At 41.7% G+C, this 17,657-nt stretch overlaps 1 protein-coding gene and 1 pseudogene across 1 annotated transcript in view; both read left to right on the top strand.

Moving 5' to 3' along the window:
• The first annotated feature begins 1,534 nt into the window (after window positions 1-1,534).
• The window catches only part of Ywhaq (tyrosine 3-monooxygenase/tryptophan 5-monooxygenase activation protein theta), a 29,408-nt gene continuing 13,285 nt past the window's right edge, over window positions 1,535-17,657 (top strand). The window contains exons 1-2 of the mRNA XM_032907519.1: window positions 1,535-1,657; window positions 2,028-2,361. Coding sequence (XP_032763410.1) covers window positions 2,068-2,361 — 294 coding nt within the window. The 5' untranslated portion in view covers window positions 1,535-1,657; window positions 2,028-2,067. The remainder of the gene's footprint in view (window positions 1,658-2,027; window positions 2,362-17,657) is intronic.
• Window positions 14,957-15,847, top strand: LOC116904910 (annotated as a pseudogene).

The raw sequence follows: 17,657 nt of genomic DNA, 5'->3' as shown, positions 1-17,657 counted from the left end.
ATCTGACCTTCCACACGTAAATTCTTTCCGTTGGGATTTCTGTGTGTCCAGCTCCACCCCAACCCACAGGACCATAAATGCTTGTGTGTCTGCAGCCTGGCCTTGGGGATTCCAGAAATAACACTGGGCCGTCCGCCGCTGCACTGGGGCATAGTAAGGCATTTCTGTATTAAGACAGAGTCACTTTCCAACCAGGATTCTCCTGGTCAAAGCACAAAGCAACCTTTACAAGTTGGGTAGGGAGGGGCAGCTGGAAAGGAATCTGAATTTCTGGAAGCTTCGTCCCTTTCCCTCCTTGCCATCTGTGTTCACTGTTAGACCTTCCGTTCTATGGACTCTCCAGGTCCGCTTGGTTCCACCATGCATTTGAATCCACTTTGCCTGTGGCAGTCACTGAAGTTCTTTGAACCCTTGAACTGGAATCTCAGCAGAGCCGGGTGGCAATTTCAAGTCTGGTAGGACAGCCACCTCACTTGGACTTGGATTGTAGGGCCCGGAGATAAGGGAGCGGATTAAAGGAGAAAAATGTTAGCTGTGACCCTGAATACATAGCATCTGGGGCAAGTGTTCTCATTTCAGAAGGGTGTTTATCCTGCGGAGAAAGTCAGCACGTGAGAATTTTGGCTTTACAAGGATCTTCACAAAAATATGAGGGGAAAAAAAACAAACCCAAAAGCACCCCTCCCCCCCAAAAAAACAAAAACAAAAAAAAACCCAAACCACCACACACAAAAACCTAAAGCATGTATACATGCTTTACAGAGTACAAAGGTGTGTTGGGGGCGGGGTGTACTGAGACATTAACGTGGAAAAGAAAGAAATGTTTGTCCAAACCGTGCTTAATGTCATTTCCCGTTTTAAAGAAAAGCTTACCTGACGCTGCCACGCGGACCCGCCCAGATCTCCTGAATCTACCTTTCCATAAGGAAATTCCTGGCTTTCGGGTGCCTGTGTGAAAACTTGAACTAAGACACTTTCTCTGGGAACGAATTCTTTTTTTTAATGGGGATCGGGATATTTCTGATTGTAGTCGAAACAGGAAAATTATAAGGGTTGCACTTTAACGTCTTGAGGATCCAAACCTTTGTCAAAAATAGGAAGGTGGAAGAAAGGCGCTTGTGCAACAAACGGCCAATTATCTCACCCCTGCGTAGTCCAGCTGCAGCCGCAGCAGCCTAAGAGCTGCAACGCCCCATCTGCAGAGGCCGCTGCTGCAGGACACGCGGCCACTGCCTCGGAGGTCGAACGCACCTCCGGTCCCGTGCCGCACCCAGGAGTGCCGGGCTGGCGGGGAGGATGAGGGGAGTTGGTAAAAGCATCGCCATGGCAACAGTGACGTCCATTCACCCTGGATCTAATTGGAGGAAACCCCGTGGCCGAAGCCGCAGCCTGCGGGCCAACCGAACCTACCCGAGCCGACCCACCCTCCGAGCCTCCGCTTCGCTTCCCGCCCCGCCCCCTGGGCCCCCTTCCGCGCGCTCGCTCTTTATTGGCCATTGGAGAAGCTGGAGGCGGGACTCCCTAGGGAGGTGCAGTGTTCTATTGGTCGGTAGCGAGCTCGTCGGCTCCGCGCTAGGCTGAGACGGGAGGGTCCTCGGCTAAAGCCCAAAGCAGATCAAAGTGGTGGGACTCGCGTCGCGGCCGCGGAGACTAGAAGGTGAGTTTGGGCACGGCTCTGGGCCTGCCGCTGCAGCCGCCGCCGCGTGGGACCGGGGCGGGGGTTGGCGGAGCTCAGTCCTCGGGACTGCTGGGCTACCGCGCGCCTTAGGGTCGGGCTGGGACGGGAAGGTGCGGCTCCAACGGCCGCTTCCATCTTGGGCCGGGCGGGGCCCGTGCTCCGGCCTCGGGAGGCGCGGCGGGCGGGCCGGAGGGCGCGGGCGGAAGGCGGCGGCCCCGCGAGAGGCCCGAGGACGCAGCCTCGTGCGCTGAGACAAAGCGGGCGTCCGGCTTCATTGTCTGACGTGCTCTCCCCTCGCTCCTTTTTGTCCTCTCCGGCGCCGCCCCGCCCCGCCCCTCGCGGCTCTCAGGAGGACTCCGGATCCGGCTCGGCGCTCGCCCTCGCTCGCCATGGAGAAGACCGAGCTGATCCAGAAGGCCAAGCTGGCCGAGCAGGCCGAGCGCTACGACGACATGGCCACCTGCATGAAAGCCGTGACGGAGCAGGGCGCCGAGCTGTCCAACGAGGAGCGCAACCTGCTATCGGTGGCCTACAAGAACGTGGTCGGGGGCCGCAGGTCCGCCTGGAGGGTCATCTCGAGCATTGAGCAGAAGACCGATACCTCGGACAAGAAGTTGCAGCTGATCAAGGACTATCGGGAGAAAGTGGAGTCTGAGCTGAGGTCCATCTGCACCACGGTCCTGGTGAGTCGTGAGTCGTGCGCCGGTAGCAGTGAGGGAATAGGGCGGCGGGAGCGACCCTTTTGTGTGGTGCTCTCGATGGCGAGAAACCTGTGGGGTGGAGAGCTTGTGAGATGAGCCCCAGGCTTCTTCACACCTGTTTCAGAGCTTTCTCGGGGGTGAGTAACTTCCCAGGATGTGGGTTCCAAAAACTTGGTACAGTCGCGTAGGCTTGCACAAGACCGAAAAGATCTATTTACTTGTGCCAGGAGTGTGGTCCTGAGATGTGTAAGTTCTTTTAAGGGCGATCGGTCACTTTGGGGGTTTCATGTGATAGAAGGCATGGGGACTTTTACCATAGAAATGCTAGTATTCCCCCGACTCCGGTAAGAATATGTAAGAATATATTGAGCCTTTCCTTGCTAAAGGGGTGTGTGTGTGTGTGTGTGTAGAGGGAGAATTCACTAAATGAAAAGTTCACAGATAATTTAAATAATACAGTGCCCTGGTGAAATTTCATTACGTTTTTCTTTTCTGTTTGTTGCCTCACTTAAGTCCGGTGTGTGGAAATAAAATGAAAGCATTTCTGGTGTGAATGGTTAAGGAAGGTTTTCCAGGTTTTGAATATCCAGTCCCAGCAGGGATGTTAACTGCTATGAGATTCACCCTTATTAGAGGGAGCTCTTTTAAAGCTTGGGTCATTGCACAGATCTCTTATTCAATAAAGCAAGTTTCTAAAATTTAAATAGCATACTGCCAGATATTAATGCAGCAAACAGTTACTTCTGTGACTGCACATCGATAGGTAAAGACTGGTAGGAAGTAGCTGCTGGGTTTGCCCTTTACATGCCACCTTTATAAGAGGCAGCTAGTAGCTAATAAGCTTGCTCCGTATCTTGCCATTTGAAAGGCAAGCATGCAAGGTTTCATAGGAGAAGAAAAAGACTTTCCCTTCTAGCCTTCATTTCTTCATCACATCAAACCAAAGGAACCTAGAACTTTTGTTCCCTGCTGTGTAAAACTTAACCTACCTGTTTTTCTAAAACAAAAGAGATTATCTGAGTAAAATCATGGTTGATAGATTCAGATGTTAGGGGTCAGAAGCAATCAGATTTCAGAGTGAAGTGCAGAAAACTGTTGCTTTGTAAGGATGCCATTTTGTTGTGTTAACATGTATGTGCTCTTTAAGTTCCAGTCCCTGCGTAATAGTCCCTGTTCTTTGGTCTGAGTTTTTTACATTCTAGATATGTCAATTTGGATAATGCAGACTTTAATAGCATATATTGATGGCTATTATTAACACTTTGTGGTTTACTTTCTGGTAAATAGCCAGTTCTGAATCACCAGATTTTTCATGTAAGCTAGCAGTTTAATTTTGAAACAAAAGAATATTTTTTAAGGTTTATTTATTTTATATATAAGTACACTGTAGCTGTCTCAGCCACACCAGAAGACATCAGATCTCATTACAGATGGTTGTGAGCCACCATGTGGTTGCTGGGAATTGAACTCAGGGCTTCTGGAAGAGCAGCCAGTGCTCTTAACCACTGAGCCGTCTCTCCAGCCCCCCACCCCCTTTTTTAAAGATGTATTTACCACAAGAAATATTTATTCCATCTTGCAGCTCTTACACACTTAAGAATTGTGTTCTGCCTGTATGTATGTAGGTATGCATGCATGCCACCTATGCAGATGCATTGTCCAAAGAGGTTGGAAGAAGGGGTCGGAGGTTATATCTCCTGGTAGTTGTTAGTTACCATGTGGGTGCTGGGACTCAGCTGGGGTCTGAGGTCCTCTGTAAGACTAGCAAGTGCTATTAACCACTGAACCATTTTTTCCAGCCCCAGAAATGTTGGGTTTTATGGTAGAATAAATGTGGGAGTTTTCCTCTTTTTTTTTTTTTTTTTTTTGTTGTGGTTTTGGGGAGTGACCGGGCATTTATCAGAAACCTCTCATGCATATTCTTTTAACAAGAGAGAACTCTTGAAATTAGGACAGTACTTTTTTGTTGGACAAGACAGAAATAGAAGAGGTAGGTAGGTTGACTAATTTGTACATTGCTGTACAGATTAGCTGAGTTTTGCTCTGATGACCAATCTGGAAAAAGTATCCAAGGAAAGCATGTATGTCTTCAGGTTGGGAGATGGCGATATCATGGAGCGCCTGATGTATTTTGAAAGGTTAAGCAATACAGGGAAGAACAAAGCTGAGAACCGTTGGAGTTTTGTTTTGTTTTTACCCCTCAAGTAATTTATAATATAGAGAATATTAGGTAATTTTTATTTTGAAGGGTGGATGTTGAGGGAGCAGTGTTGGAAGCGGTTGTCGTTATTCTAGGCCATTGGGAGAACTTGGGATGGAGCTTGAGAGGTTTTTTTGTGTGACTAGAGGGTAGTCTGTTGGTAGGAACCATAATTCGGTCAGGTCAGAAGAAGCTTAGTTGAAGTTTTGTTTTTTAAGTTTTTTGTTTATGTGGGAATTGGGGACCTTGCAAATGTTAGACATGCGCTCTGCCGTGGTGAGCTAGGCCTCCAGCCACATGTGGATGTCTGTAATGGTGAGTGTGAACTGACAAGTTTGTAATGTGAACATATACACAAGGAAGTGACAAGTCAACAAGGATCTCATGACTGACAGACCAATAATTCATTTTTGAGAGCTGGAACCCAGGGCCTTGAATATACTAGGTAAGGGTTGTACCACCAAGCTATAGTCATAACCACACTCTTTGTTTTGTAATTAGTAATTTAGTAAGGTGTCCAAAGGAAAACTGAGGGGCTGGAGAGATGGCTTAGTGGTTAAGAGCATTGACGTTCTTCAGAGGTCCTGAATTCAAATCCCAGCAACCATATTATGGTTCACAACCATCTGTAAAGAGATCTGATGCCCTCTTCTGGTGTGTCTTAAGGCAGCTATAGTGTACTTAAATATAATAAATCTTTTTTTTTTTTTAAAAGAAAGAAAAGGTGAAGCCTTGTGTTTCTGAACATACAGTAAAATGTGTGTGTGTATCTGTATGTATGTGTGTATGTACTAGAAAGGAGAATTTTGATAGAGAAGAAAAGTCAGATTGATTTGGTTTAAATAAGTCAGCTAGATAACTAGTGGTGCGCCCCTTTAATCTCAGCACTCAAAATTTTGAAATTGCCTTTTAGATTAAATTGGAGATGGATAATTTTAACCAATTTTTTAGAATGTAGATGAACAGCCTGTGTAGCTGGTGTTCTCAAGGTTCCTAAATTGTGGGGTCATTCCAAGTAAAAGGATTAAAATCCAGATAAATATTATAAAGAGAAGACGAAATTAAGAGATCCAAAATGGTCCAAACCAGACTCTTAATGGCAATTTTAAAGAAGTCAGTGGCTTTACCAGGTTCCCTATTGGTATACTTTATGCAGATAGAGGTCTAAAAATTTTTATTTTTTTTTTTTTTTAAGATTTATTCATTTATTATATATAAGTACACTGTAGCTGTCTTTAGATACACCAGAAGAGGGCATCAGATCTCTTTACAGATGGTTGCGAGCCACCATGTGGTTGCTGGGAATTGAACTTAGGACCTCTGGAAGAGCAGTCAGGGCTCTTAACCACTGAGCCATCTCTCCAGCCCGAAGTCTAAAATTTTATAATTAGTTTTAATTATAACGGTTGTGGACTTGCCATTTCACCTCTACTATAACTGCCACCTTCCTGGTGGTTTGAACGAGAATGGCTCCTATTGGCTCATTTGGTTGAACCCTTGAATCCTCAGTTGGAGGAACTGTTTTGAAGGGTCAGGAGGTGAGGCTTTGTGCAAGGAAGCGTGCCATTCATGGGCGTTATTTCCTGTTAGCTCCTTCTGTCTCCTACTTTTAGATCAAGAAGTAAGCTCTGAGTATTGTCCAACTTCGAATGTGGCTGCTGCTTGCTTTCCACCATGATAATCATGGACCCTCTGAAACTGTAAGCCTTAAACAAACTCTTTATGAGTTGTCTTGTCACAGCAATCGTAAAGTAAGACAACCTCTAAAAATAATTTTCAGGTTGAGACACATGTCATCAAAGATAAATGAAATGATAGAAATCAGTGCCTAGTGTACTGGCTTTGTGAAGAAGTGGTACAGAAGCCATTAGCAATCTGAGGGGTGACAAGAGCAAAGTTAAGTGAAAACTCGAGCATTGGATAAATATCAGGTGTAAAATGATTGAGAGTAATTCAGAACTTGGGTATATAAAGTACGAGCAGATCAAAGATATCAGATGGATTCATAACATCTCCCCTGGAACTTGGGGACAAAATGTCATTTACAAACCTTGGGCTAGGAACCAGAAGCTTAAAGTGTATATGGGACGGCCTCTGTCTCTAACACTGAAATACCCTCTTTTCTAGACTTTGAGTAGATGAATTTCAGTATAAGCCTGTAATCCCAGCACTTGGAAGGTAGAAGGATTAGACTTTCAGGATTAGCCTCTGCTATATTGTGTGAGTTTTAGGCCTGCTACAATTCAAAGAAAAAAAAGAGCCAGAGGCAAGTGCAGTGTTAATATGTCTATAATTCCAACCGTTTGGAAGGTTGAGGCAGAGTTTGAACCAGCTTGAGCAGCAAGAACCATCCTTTAAAAAGAAAAGAAGAAGAAAAAATGTTAAGAATCATGTGCTAGGTGTTGTGGCACACTCCTTTAGTTCCTGTACTTCAGAGACAGGCAGGTGGGATCTCCAGGTTTGAGTCAGCCTGGTCTACATTAAGAGTATCAGAACAGCCAGGATTGCACAGAGAGACCCTGTCTCCAGAAGAAAGAGAGAGAGAGAGAGAGAGAGAGAGAGAGAGAGAGAGAGAGAGAGAGAGAGAATAAATCAAGTAGAATGGGGAAGTGCATACCTTTAATTCCAGTATTCAGGAGGCAGAAGCAGCAATGTCTTCATCAGAATCTACCCTGCTAATCTATGCTGTGGAGTTAAACCTCTCCTATTTCAAAGGAGGGCAAAAATTAAAGTTAAATAAAAAAAATCACATATTAAAGATGTAGACAATTTAGAAACCTCTGAATCTGTAACAACAACCACCTTATCTTGGTGATAATCTTTAGTTATATTCTAAATTAACCTTTTTTTAAAAAGATTTATTTATATGAGTACACTATAGCAGTTTTTCAGATACACCAGAAGAGGGCATCAGATCACATTAGAGATGGTCGTGAGCCACCATGTGGTTGCTGGGAATTGAACTCTGGAAGAGCAGTCAGTGCTCTTACCCACTGAGCCATCTCTCTAGTCCCTAAGTTAACCTCTTAATGAAATATAGCTTGTGCTGGTCATTATTTTGCCAGACATTTATTCTTGATTGCTAGTAATCGTAGATCTTAATGCAATTTTCCGTATAAGTCGGGGGAAAATGGGTTCTGAATTTGGCAGCTTTTAAGTCACTGCTCCTTCATTGCCCTTTTTGAGCCCTGACAGATGAGTGTTTCTTCATCTGTAAACTGAGGATGGGGCCCACTGTTAACTGGGGTGTGGGAGTAAAGTGGGGCGATAAGTGTAGCTGAGATTGTCCTTGAACTCCTGATGCTCTTTCTGATAAGGTTCAATTCAAGGTAGGGGTGTGTGTGTGTGTGTGTGTGTGTGTGTGTGTGTCTGTCTGTCTGTCTGTCTGTCTTTCTGTGTGTCTGTCTTCTGAATAACTGATGATTGGACCTACGGTCTCATGAATGCTAGGCAAGCACTCTCACTCTGTACTCCTAAAATTTTGTATATTTTCTTTATTCCCATAAATTGTTAATATTTTGTTTCAAAATTGAGAGAATTGAAGCATAAGGAAGTTAGCAACTTGGTCAAGATCACAAAGTGAGTAAAAGACTAAAGATTTGAACCCAAGTTATATGCTTCCACATGAACTGAAACACAGTAGTTCGTAGATGCATGGTAGCTGACAGTAGACTGTAGTATGCCTTTCTGTGTTGGGAATTTGGGCACTTTACTAAATGTAGATTTAACACTTAGAACTTTGGAAGAAGGCAGGTGTGTGGACAGAATGACTAGAACTTACATTACCGAAGACTTTATGTATATGGTAGAACAAAATTTTAATCTTGACTTGGTATTTGCTCTTGGGTTATGTAAGTTACTTGATGCTAAGGGTTTTGTAGGTTTTTGTTTTACTGAATGGAGAGGGCTAGGTGTATTATTGTGTGCTTCCTTAGCCTGAACAAGGCTCTGATCTGAGTTCTGTCGCAGCAATGGGACAAGAAAAAGTAAAATGGAGTAGAATGTTAGTATAAATTAGGTCAGTGTTTCTCAAGCAGGGTATTTATCCTCTCCATGCTGTGCAACATCTGGAGACATTTTTTGGTTGTCAAAACCTGGAAGGGAGAGGGCTGTGTGTGCATGTAGATGATAAATTATACAATGCACAAGACTGCTGGCTATTACCCTAAGAAATTTAATTATCAGGTCCTTTCAAAAGCCGTCCTTTCAAAAGCCATCTTATGATTGTCTCTGAAGCCTTGAGTTCTGCTTCTTAACAAACTTGTCACAGAGGAAGAAAGTCTTAGCTTTATTCTTACTAGGAAGGCAGTGAAAAGCATGCATACTGCAGGTATTCTCCATGAAAACTGCTGTTAACGTGTATGTGGCCCATGATTTTTTTATACCCTGTGGAGTCTTTCTTCATATGTTCCATATTTTTTTTTACTAATGAAGCCACTCAAAACATTTGTTCAGTCCAAAACTATATATATCTCAGTAAGGTTCTATACAGTTAGAATGGCCATTCAGAAGCAATGGAGCTTTATCTTGTTAGAGTGTTACGAGTACCCAGGACTAGCGTAGTGATGACAGTAGAGAGCAGAAACATAATCACTGCATTCTGAAAAATAAACATGTAAAAAACATAAATAAGAAATTCATGGGGCGAGGGAGCTGGAGAGATGGCTCAGTGGTTGAGTACTGACTGCTCTTCCAGAGGTCCTGAGTTCAAATCCCAGCAACCACATGATGGCTCACAACCATCTGTAATGGGATCTGATGCCCTCTTCTGATGTGTCTGAAGACAGCAACAATATACTCATGCATAAAATAAATAAATCTTAAAAAAAGTTCATGACTGACCCATCAACAAGCCACAATGATCTAATGGATGGGGAGCCTGCTGTGTTGCATCTTGTGCTGCTTTTGAGTTAATGGTGATACCTACACATAGAATCTTGTATTGGGGCAAGTTTTTATTTTAATGGGGGAGCTTTTTTGAAGGGTTTCTTTTTCTTTTTTAAGGATTTTATTTATTAGATATAAGTACACTGTAGCTGTCTTCAGACACACCAGAGGAGGGCATCAGATCTCATTACAAATGGTTGTGAGCCACCATGTGGTTGCTGGGATTTGAACTCAGTTACATCTGGAAGAACAGTCAATGCTCTTAACCACTAAGCCATCTCTCCAGCCTTGGGGGGAGCTTTTCTGTAACAGGATTTTTCTGTGTAGTCCTGGCTGTCCTGGAATGCACTATGTAGAGGCTGGCTTTGAACTCTAGAGATCTGCTTGCCTCTGCCTGAATGCTGGGATTGAAGGTGTGTGTCACCACAGCCCACCCAGGGCAAGTTTTTTAAAAAATAAAGCTTCCACAGGTTGGCCCTTTACCATAGGACAGCTAACATGCTTATACCATATCTGGCTTCTTCCTATATTTTTAGTTCTTTAATTGATACAATGAATTGAGAGGGGTTATAAATTTGCTATTTTATTTCTTACTGAAACTGAATAGTATGGCATCAGAGCTACATGGTAATAAGAGGACTTTTAAATTTATTTTTAGAGAGGATTCAGACTTGCTATGGAGCTGGAAATGCACTTCTACCTCCAAATGCATACAAGGCAAGCTCTTTACTAACTAAACATCGCTATCTGTAAACTAACCCATGTGCTTTTCACTGGGCCCATGGGAGAAGTTTCATTTTTGTTCTTTGTTACTGATGCTAATGTTTTGTGGTGCTGGGAATTGAACCTGGGGCCTTGAGCTTGCCAGTCAAATACTCTACCATTGAATTTTTCTGTGCTATCATTCCCCTTTTAAAAATGCTACGTTTAGGGCTGGGAGTAGTAGTGGTTGTTGTTAAAGGGTTAACCTTCAATTTATAATCTTGTTGCCTTCATCTCTGTAGTACTGGCATTGCAGATGTGCAGTCATACCCAATTTTATATCGTACTGGGAGTCAAACCCAGGGTTTTCTGTATATTAGACAGTCATCCTATCACATCCTCAGCCTCCTACACACATTTTTAAAATTGTGGTACAACTGGAAACATTTAGGAAAATAATGCGAAGAATTCTGCCAAAGCCAGCTGCAATTGCATTACTTCTGTGACACTTTCTAATACAACTCACTGTGATTTTACCATTTTTGCCTCAACACTTCAAGAAATAATTTAACTTACAGACTAGAATTAAAGTAGCAGTGGATGACCATAAATTTTCTTTTTACATCTTGTGATACTTCTCTACCACTTTTGTGGTGTTCAAAAGTTGATGGTGCAAACTTAAAAAATAACTTTAAAAACATATCTGCAGCAAATTTATTCTAAGATCAGAAAACTGCAAATAATCCATTAGGAAAAATGGACAAGTAAACAGTACTATTTTAGTCATGATATATGTATCAGCAATTAAAAGGAATGGATTATTTGAGAAACTGCTATATGAAATACTTCAGGAAAAAATATAGTATATAACTCTACCTAAGAAATCTTGAAACAAGCAAAACTGATGGGAAATGAGGTTAGTAATCTGGGATAAGCAAGGAAGGGGCAGGAAGAACTTAATAGATGATTCCAGAGTGGGTTACACAGGTTAGTTAACAATACTCAGCAGTTACACAGCTAAGCTAATGACCTTTTTGTTGGATGCCCTGAGACAGAGCTGATAATGTTGGCTCTGCGAGTACATATGCTACAGCTACATATATGATGGATAGCCATAGATAACATAATGTAGTGCAAATCATGTTCCATAGTGCTTCAATTTGCCTTGGACATAACAAACTAAATGAAAATACACTGGTGTCCTTGCAAATACAAGTCATTTCCTGTCGTTAGTAGCCTTATAGACTGTAGTGGAACTTGACTTCTATTTAGTAAGCCAACCAAGAGACTTTGATGCTTTCCTTTGAACTTTCTTTGTATTGGGTATCAGAATACCTGTTCAGTTTACTTAGGACTAAATCAAGATCTTTCCCTTCTTTTTTTTTTTTTTTTAAGATTTATTTATTTATTATATATGAGTACACTGTAGCTGTCTTCAGACACACCAGAAGGGGACATTGGATCCCACTACAGATGGCTGTGAACCACCATGTGGTGGCTGGGAATTGAACTCAGGACCTCTGGAAGAGCAGTCAGTGCTCTTAACTGCTGAGCCATCTCTCCAGCCCTCTTTCCCTTCTTTTATTGTATTTTTTTCCTTTGAAGTTCTGTGGCTGAAGGAAAAATATAGGACTATAGGCGCTGGTGTTTCTTTATTTTTTCTCATACACCAGAAATGTTGGGTTGTATGCAATAGTTTTTAATTGATAAAAAGGAGGGTTTTTTCCTGTATATCTTTGAAATCTTTGAGAGACTGTAGTATTTTACATGATAGTTACAACTACTTAGTACTCAGCTGCCAACATGGGAATACAGACATCAGACAGGATGTTTTTTTTCTGACAGTACCTGGAATTGTTGCAGCTGCATTAAAAGGGACAAGAATGATTTCTTTATTGAGCATATTTCAGTTTCCATGTATTTTCTTTATTGCCTCATTATCAGAGACCACATCTTGTTATATATCTTCAACATACTACTGCTGTAATCATAATAGCTTGGTAATTAAAGCAGAGATTAGATGAACATTTTACACCAGAGTATCGTGTGTGTGTGTGTGTGTGTGTGTGTGTGTGTGTGTGTGTGTGTGTGTGTCCGTGTGTCCGTGTGTCCGTGTGTCCCCGTACCCACCCACCCGTCTGTCCATCCATCCATCTGTCTGTCTCTCCCTCTCTCCTTTTGTAGCATCCTCCCTCTCTTCTATTTGATTTTTAACTATTTGTGGAGGGAGTACACCCTGATCTATTGTTATTTTCACTGTAGCTAGCTAGAGTGGTATATACTCTGTTGGGCCTGAATAGCATGTTAAGTCTCTGACAATTGTGATGACTGCTCTCAATTCATGGCACTAATTTAGCAAGTAGTCTAGCTAGTAGTATTAGGCTTTAGTTCTTTTGTTACTGTTAGAATCAAATCCCAAGCACTTTGTATAAAATGTTCTGTCTATACAAATACTGTATTAATCTCATTTTCCACAAAGAGGCATTAGGATGCTTTAGACCTTTTTGAATTTTAATAAGCAGATGGGAGCTAGGATGCTCCATAACACTTTTTCTGGTATTTATCCTTTTCAGGTTAGGGTAGGCTTTGCTGCAGTTATAGAGTACACGAGTGGGAAGTCACAGTAGTGTGACAAGCTTGGATACCAAGGAGGTAGGATAGGTAGTTAATAGAAAATTACAGTGATATGTGGTGTGTTGGTTTTTTGTTTTAGAAGCTTAGACGTCTAGGAAAACATCTTTCAAGTATAGTAAATCACAGAAATCAAATGCATGTGACTAAAAAAGTTGTTTTACTCATTTAAATGGAAGAAAAGCACAGAGATGATGGTGCTGGTGCTTACATGGCTAGTATGTTTTAGTCAGGAGGCAGATAAAACCTACTCGGTCCAGTTATAGTAAAGAAGTTGCTTAGTAACTAGCATTACTTCTGGAATGTTTTTAAGGACAGCATCTCCACAGCTGGGATGGATTTGTGTAGAGGCTTTTGCCGCTTTTGTGGGTGGTTCTTTCTTCCACCCTTCTCTACTGTTTTCTCTTTCAGCCCCCTAACATTAGGTGGGAAAGAAAAAGGGATAGAAGGGAAAGGAAAGAGATCCTTGAGGTCAGAGGTTAGAAAGGGGGCTGTGTTATCATTGACTATTTTGAGCTGATTAAGGACGTCAAGTTCCTGGGGCAAGTTTGATCTTTGGTGTCAGGATAGCTAATTTCTTCTTTCTTCTTTGTGCATGACAACAAACTGTGACCACAACCCCTTCCCACATACACAAACAACAACCAACAACACCACAATTGGAGAAACTGTCTGCTGGTGGTAAAACCACACCTCTGCTAGAACGTGAGGCAAATCATAGCTGTTCTGGAGCAGTCCCCTATTGCCACACCTAGGATTAAAACAAAAACGTTCGGGGTTGGGGATTTGGCTCAGTGGTAGAGCGCTTGCCCTGGGTTCAGTTCCCAGCTCCGAAAAAAATAATAGGGAAAAAAAAAAAGTTCTTAAAATAGTTCTGTAGTTCTGTATTTTTTAAAGAAACTGAAATAATAGAATTCTCAGTACAGATGTGTTTGGTACATTGATGATGATTCATGTCACCCTGGACTATAAGTGTCTCGGTCCCTTTCATCTTTCTATGATTCCATTATTCTGACAGTCATCTTTAGTGTTGATCTGTTTAATTTATGTAGTCAGGTTGCATTTAAGTCTTAGGAATTTACTATATACATATACATATTTTACGTGCATTTATTTTGCTTAGGCAAAAGAACATCTTTTTCAGCTGGTGATTTATAATTAGAAGAGAGGAAATAGGTGTTTACAGGTGTTCTTCTGTTTTCTTGTCTGAGGTTTTTAAGTGCAATCTTGACTTCCTGGAGAAAATTACCTTTGTAAGGCAGGGGGAATAAAACCAAAAGAAGAGGTAGAATAATACCAGCCTTCTAAGTCAGTTGAGTGTTCTCTGTGAGAGAAAATAGAAAAATTGGTAGATTGGGTGTGAAAGTTAGAATTTTAGAAAACAAGTTGTAGCCGTAGCTCAGTCCATAGCGTGTCTGTCTAATGTGTATGGAAGCCTAGGACTTGATCCCTAGCGTCACATAAACTGGCTGTGGTGCTCACACCTGTAATCTCAGTGCCTGGTAGGTAGAAGCAAGAGTGTCATTCCTGGCTGCATAGTCTGTTTGAGGCCTCTTTATTAAAACAGCAAAATTAGGGTGAAAATTAGAGCAGAAAGTCTTGGTGATTGATCTAAACAGCCATACCTAATAGATAGTCAACTTGTTGAATAAATACTGTCTATACACTGAAGAATAGTAGTAAACCAAGTAGTGTTTTAGTAACTCATTTAATCTTTACAACAACCTTTGTGAGGTAAATTGTCAGTAACTGTTTTGTAGATGAGACGAAGTTCAGAAGAATTAGAGAGGTAGTTAGGGGAGGAATGGGCTTGTGAACTGTTAACATGGGCAGTAATCAGTGAAGTCCATGAATATCTCAGGTGAGCACTTATACTGTTGGTACATTAGTCAGGGGTCTGTAAATGAACAGAGCTGATAGAATGGACTTATATATTAAAAAGGAGATTTGTTAGACTGACTTACTGGATATGGTCTGGGTGCCTGGCTGTCTCATACTAGAAAAGTCAACAGTCCATGAGGCTGGATGCTGTTAGTGGAGGATTCCCAGAGAGCTATATTGAAATACTAAAAAAAATACTAAAAATAACTGAGTAGTTTCTTTGAATATGCTTTGCCAATATTCTTTTATCTATATCTAGCTTTTCTTTAAAAAAAAAAAAAAAAGTTTCCCTGACCTCCAAGTTTCCTTTTTTTAAGATGCGTGAGTGGTCTGTCTTTTATTAGGAGTTTGGTTATTCTCTAGAGTGTACAGCCTCAGGGTGGGGGCAGGAGTCACATTTTTCAGAAAGTCCTGAAGAGAAGGGGATCTGCTGAATGAACTCTGGCAACTAGAGTAATGGATGTCACAGCTTCATTGTTCTTCCATCCCTTTTCTAACTTTTGTACATATGCTATCCAAGCAAGTACCCTCTGGTGGTTTGAGTGAGTATGGCCTACCATAGGCTCATATATTTGAGTGTTTGGTCCCTAGTTGATGTAACTGTTTAGAAATGATTATGATTAGAGATCCCTTGTTGGAAGATGTATGCCACCATTGGTGGGAAAGCCCTCACCATTCCCAGTTATATGTGTATTATACTTAGGGGCTGGAGTGATACCCAGACCAGCTTGGCTCCTTGGTGCTGTGCAAAGGTGTACAGCTGGGGACCTTGAGAATGAGGAGCATACAGTACCATCTCTGAACTGGTCAGCACAGCCTGTGACTTCCGGCTGCACCATGGCATGAATGCCCCTTTCATGCCCACGCTGCTGGTAGCTGTCAGGTCAGAGGGTATTTGTGGTGAATAAGCAAGACTGAGGTTGGGAGCCTGTTTATATCTAAGCTGCAGAAGGCGGAGGCACTGGCAAGAGAAATGGACTCTGTGGCCTGAAGCAGAGGATGCCATTTTTTAACCTTTCTTGTGGCCATAACTGGGCTTGTGCTCACTACTTTCCTTCTCACGCCAGCCCAAGGCACAAAGGCTTAGAAATGTCTGAGCTAAGGGGAACTGTGGCAAGGGAATCCCCTTCTTTTCTCTCTTCTGCATAATCACCAGTGCAGCCTTTGAAATAAGACATACTTCTTCCTTAACTTACTATGTTCTTTCCTCCTGACTTTATTTCTTTTTGATTTTTAAAAATTATATTAGGAAAATAACAAAAGCTTATTTAAAAAGAAAGAGAATGCTATGCACCCCTTGCCCAGCCTCAATAGTTTTAAGAAATCTGGGTTTTGTTGTTTGTTCTCGAAACAGGGTCCTCTGTAGTCCTGGCTGCCCTGGACCCTGCTATGTAGATAAGGCTGGTCTTGAACTCAGAAATCCTCCTGCCTCTGCCTCCTAAGTGAGATATCTTAGAGAGATTACTATATGGAGAGACTAAGGTGTAGGGTAATATATGAAAGGTGTGGAGGAGAAAAATGGAAGTGGATCCCAAATGTTTTGAATTTCTGGAAAAGCATACAAGCTAGTACTAATGGCTGCTTTGCAGGAATTGAAGATCTACTAGATTTCTTTTTTTTTTTTTTTTTTTTGGTTTTTTTTCGGAGCTGGGGACCGAACCCAGGGCCTTGGCGCTTGAAGATCTAGATTTCTAAGGAATTATAGGGAGAACTTCTGTTTTTCTCTCCTGTGTTTTATATTAAGTACATGTATTATCTATTCAGCAGGAGTCAGTGGTTGTATGCAAAGAGAAAACATGTATTTGAAATGGACTGCCATTGTGAGATGATTTTTTTTTTTAATTTCCTGAGGAGGCAGAAAACCATTGAAGTTGATCATCATGCTTGACTCTAGTATCAGATAGTGCTGCTTCAGTATCCATTCTACTGAAATGTTTAGACATAGTTCATAATGTTTTAATGACCAAGAAATTATATAGGAACACACTGTTATTTAAAAATAAAGTGAGGGTCGTACTTTGCTTAGTCTTTAACTTGACTGGAGAGGTCATTCATGGTATATGAACAAATTAGTAGTTAAAAATTACATTCTTGGGGCTGGAGAGATGGCTCAGTGGTTAAGAGCACTGGCTGCTCTTCCAGATGTAACTGAGTTCAATTCCCAGCAACCACATGGTGGCTCACAACCATCTGTAATGAGATCTGATGCCCTCTTCTGGTGTGTATGAAGACAGCTACAGTGTACACATATAAATAAAATAAATCTTAAAAAAAGAAATATGAAAGTTTAGATACTGAAATTCATATTTTATCTATATAGATGGATATTAAGATAGTTAAATCCTTAATGTTAGCTAACAGTGGTGGGTGGGTGGGGCTTTCTGAAAGAACTAAATAGAAAAAGGAAGGAGGCAACAAAGATACTTTAAACTGAAATCTCTAAAGTGTCTACCACAGCTGTGTCCATTTGGGATATAGATGAGGTTAATATATACAGTTGATTGTTAGAGTTAACGTCTGATTACTGAACTGCAGACCTTTAGTTGAAAAACATCAAAGAAGTGCTTTTAGGGGCTGGAGAGATGACTGCATTTAAGTAGTTACTCTTCCTGGGATGTTGAGTTGCCTTTCCAGCACTGGTGCCAGGAGGCTCACAGCCTACTGCAGGGGTTCTGGCACCCTCTTCTGGCCTCTGAAGGTTCCAATACATACCCCCCCACACACACCATTAAATAAACAATACTTTTTAATTATGTGATTCTTGGTATGTGTGTAAGAAGCTTTTTTGTACCTTTTGTATAAGTTGGTTTTTTTTTTTTTTCACTTTTTAAAGATTAAAAATTTATGTGTATTGCACCTGTGTGCAATGCATGTGAATCAGATGAGGGCACTGAATTCCCTGTAGCTGTAATTACAGATAGTTGTGAGCCACCACATAGGTGGGGGACATCGAATGTGGGTCTTTTGCAAGAGCAGT

Source organism: Rattus rattus, chromosome 7 (assembly GCF_011064425.1).
Source record: "Rattus rattus isolate New Zealand chromosome 7, Rrattus_CSIRO_v1, whole genome shotgun sequence".
NCBI lineage: Eukaryota > Metazoa > Chordata > Mammalia > Rodentia > Muridae > Rattus > Rattus rattus.
Note: the sequence above shows the minus strand (reverse complement) of the source record. Positions and strands in the feature narration are given on the sequence as shown.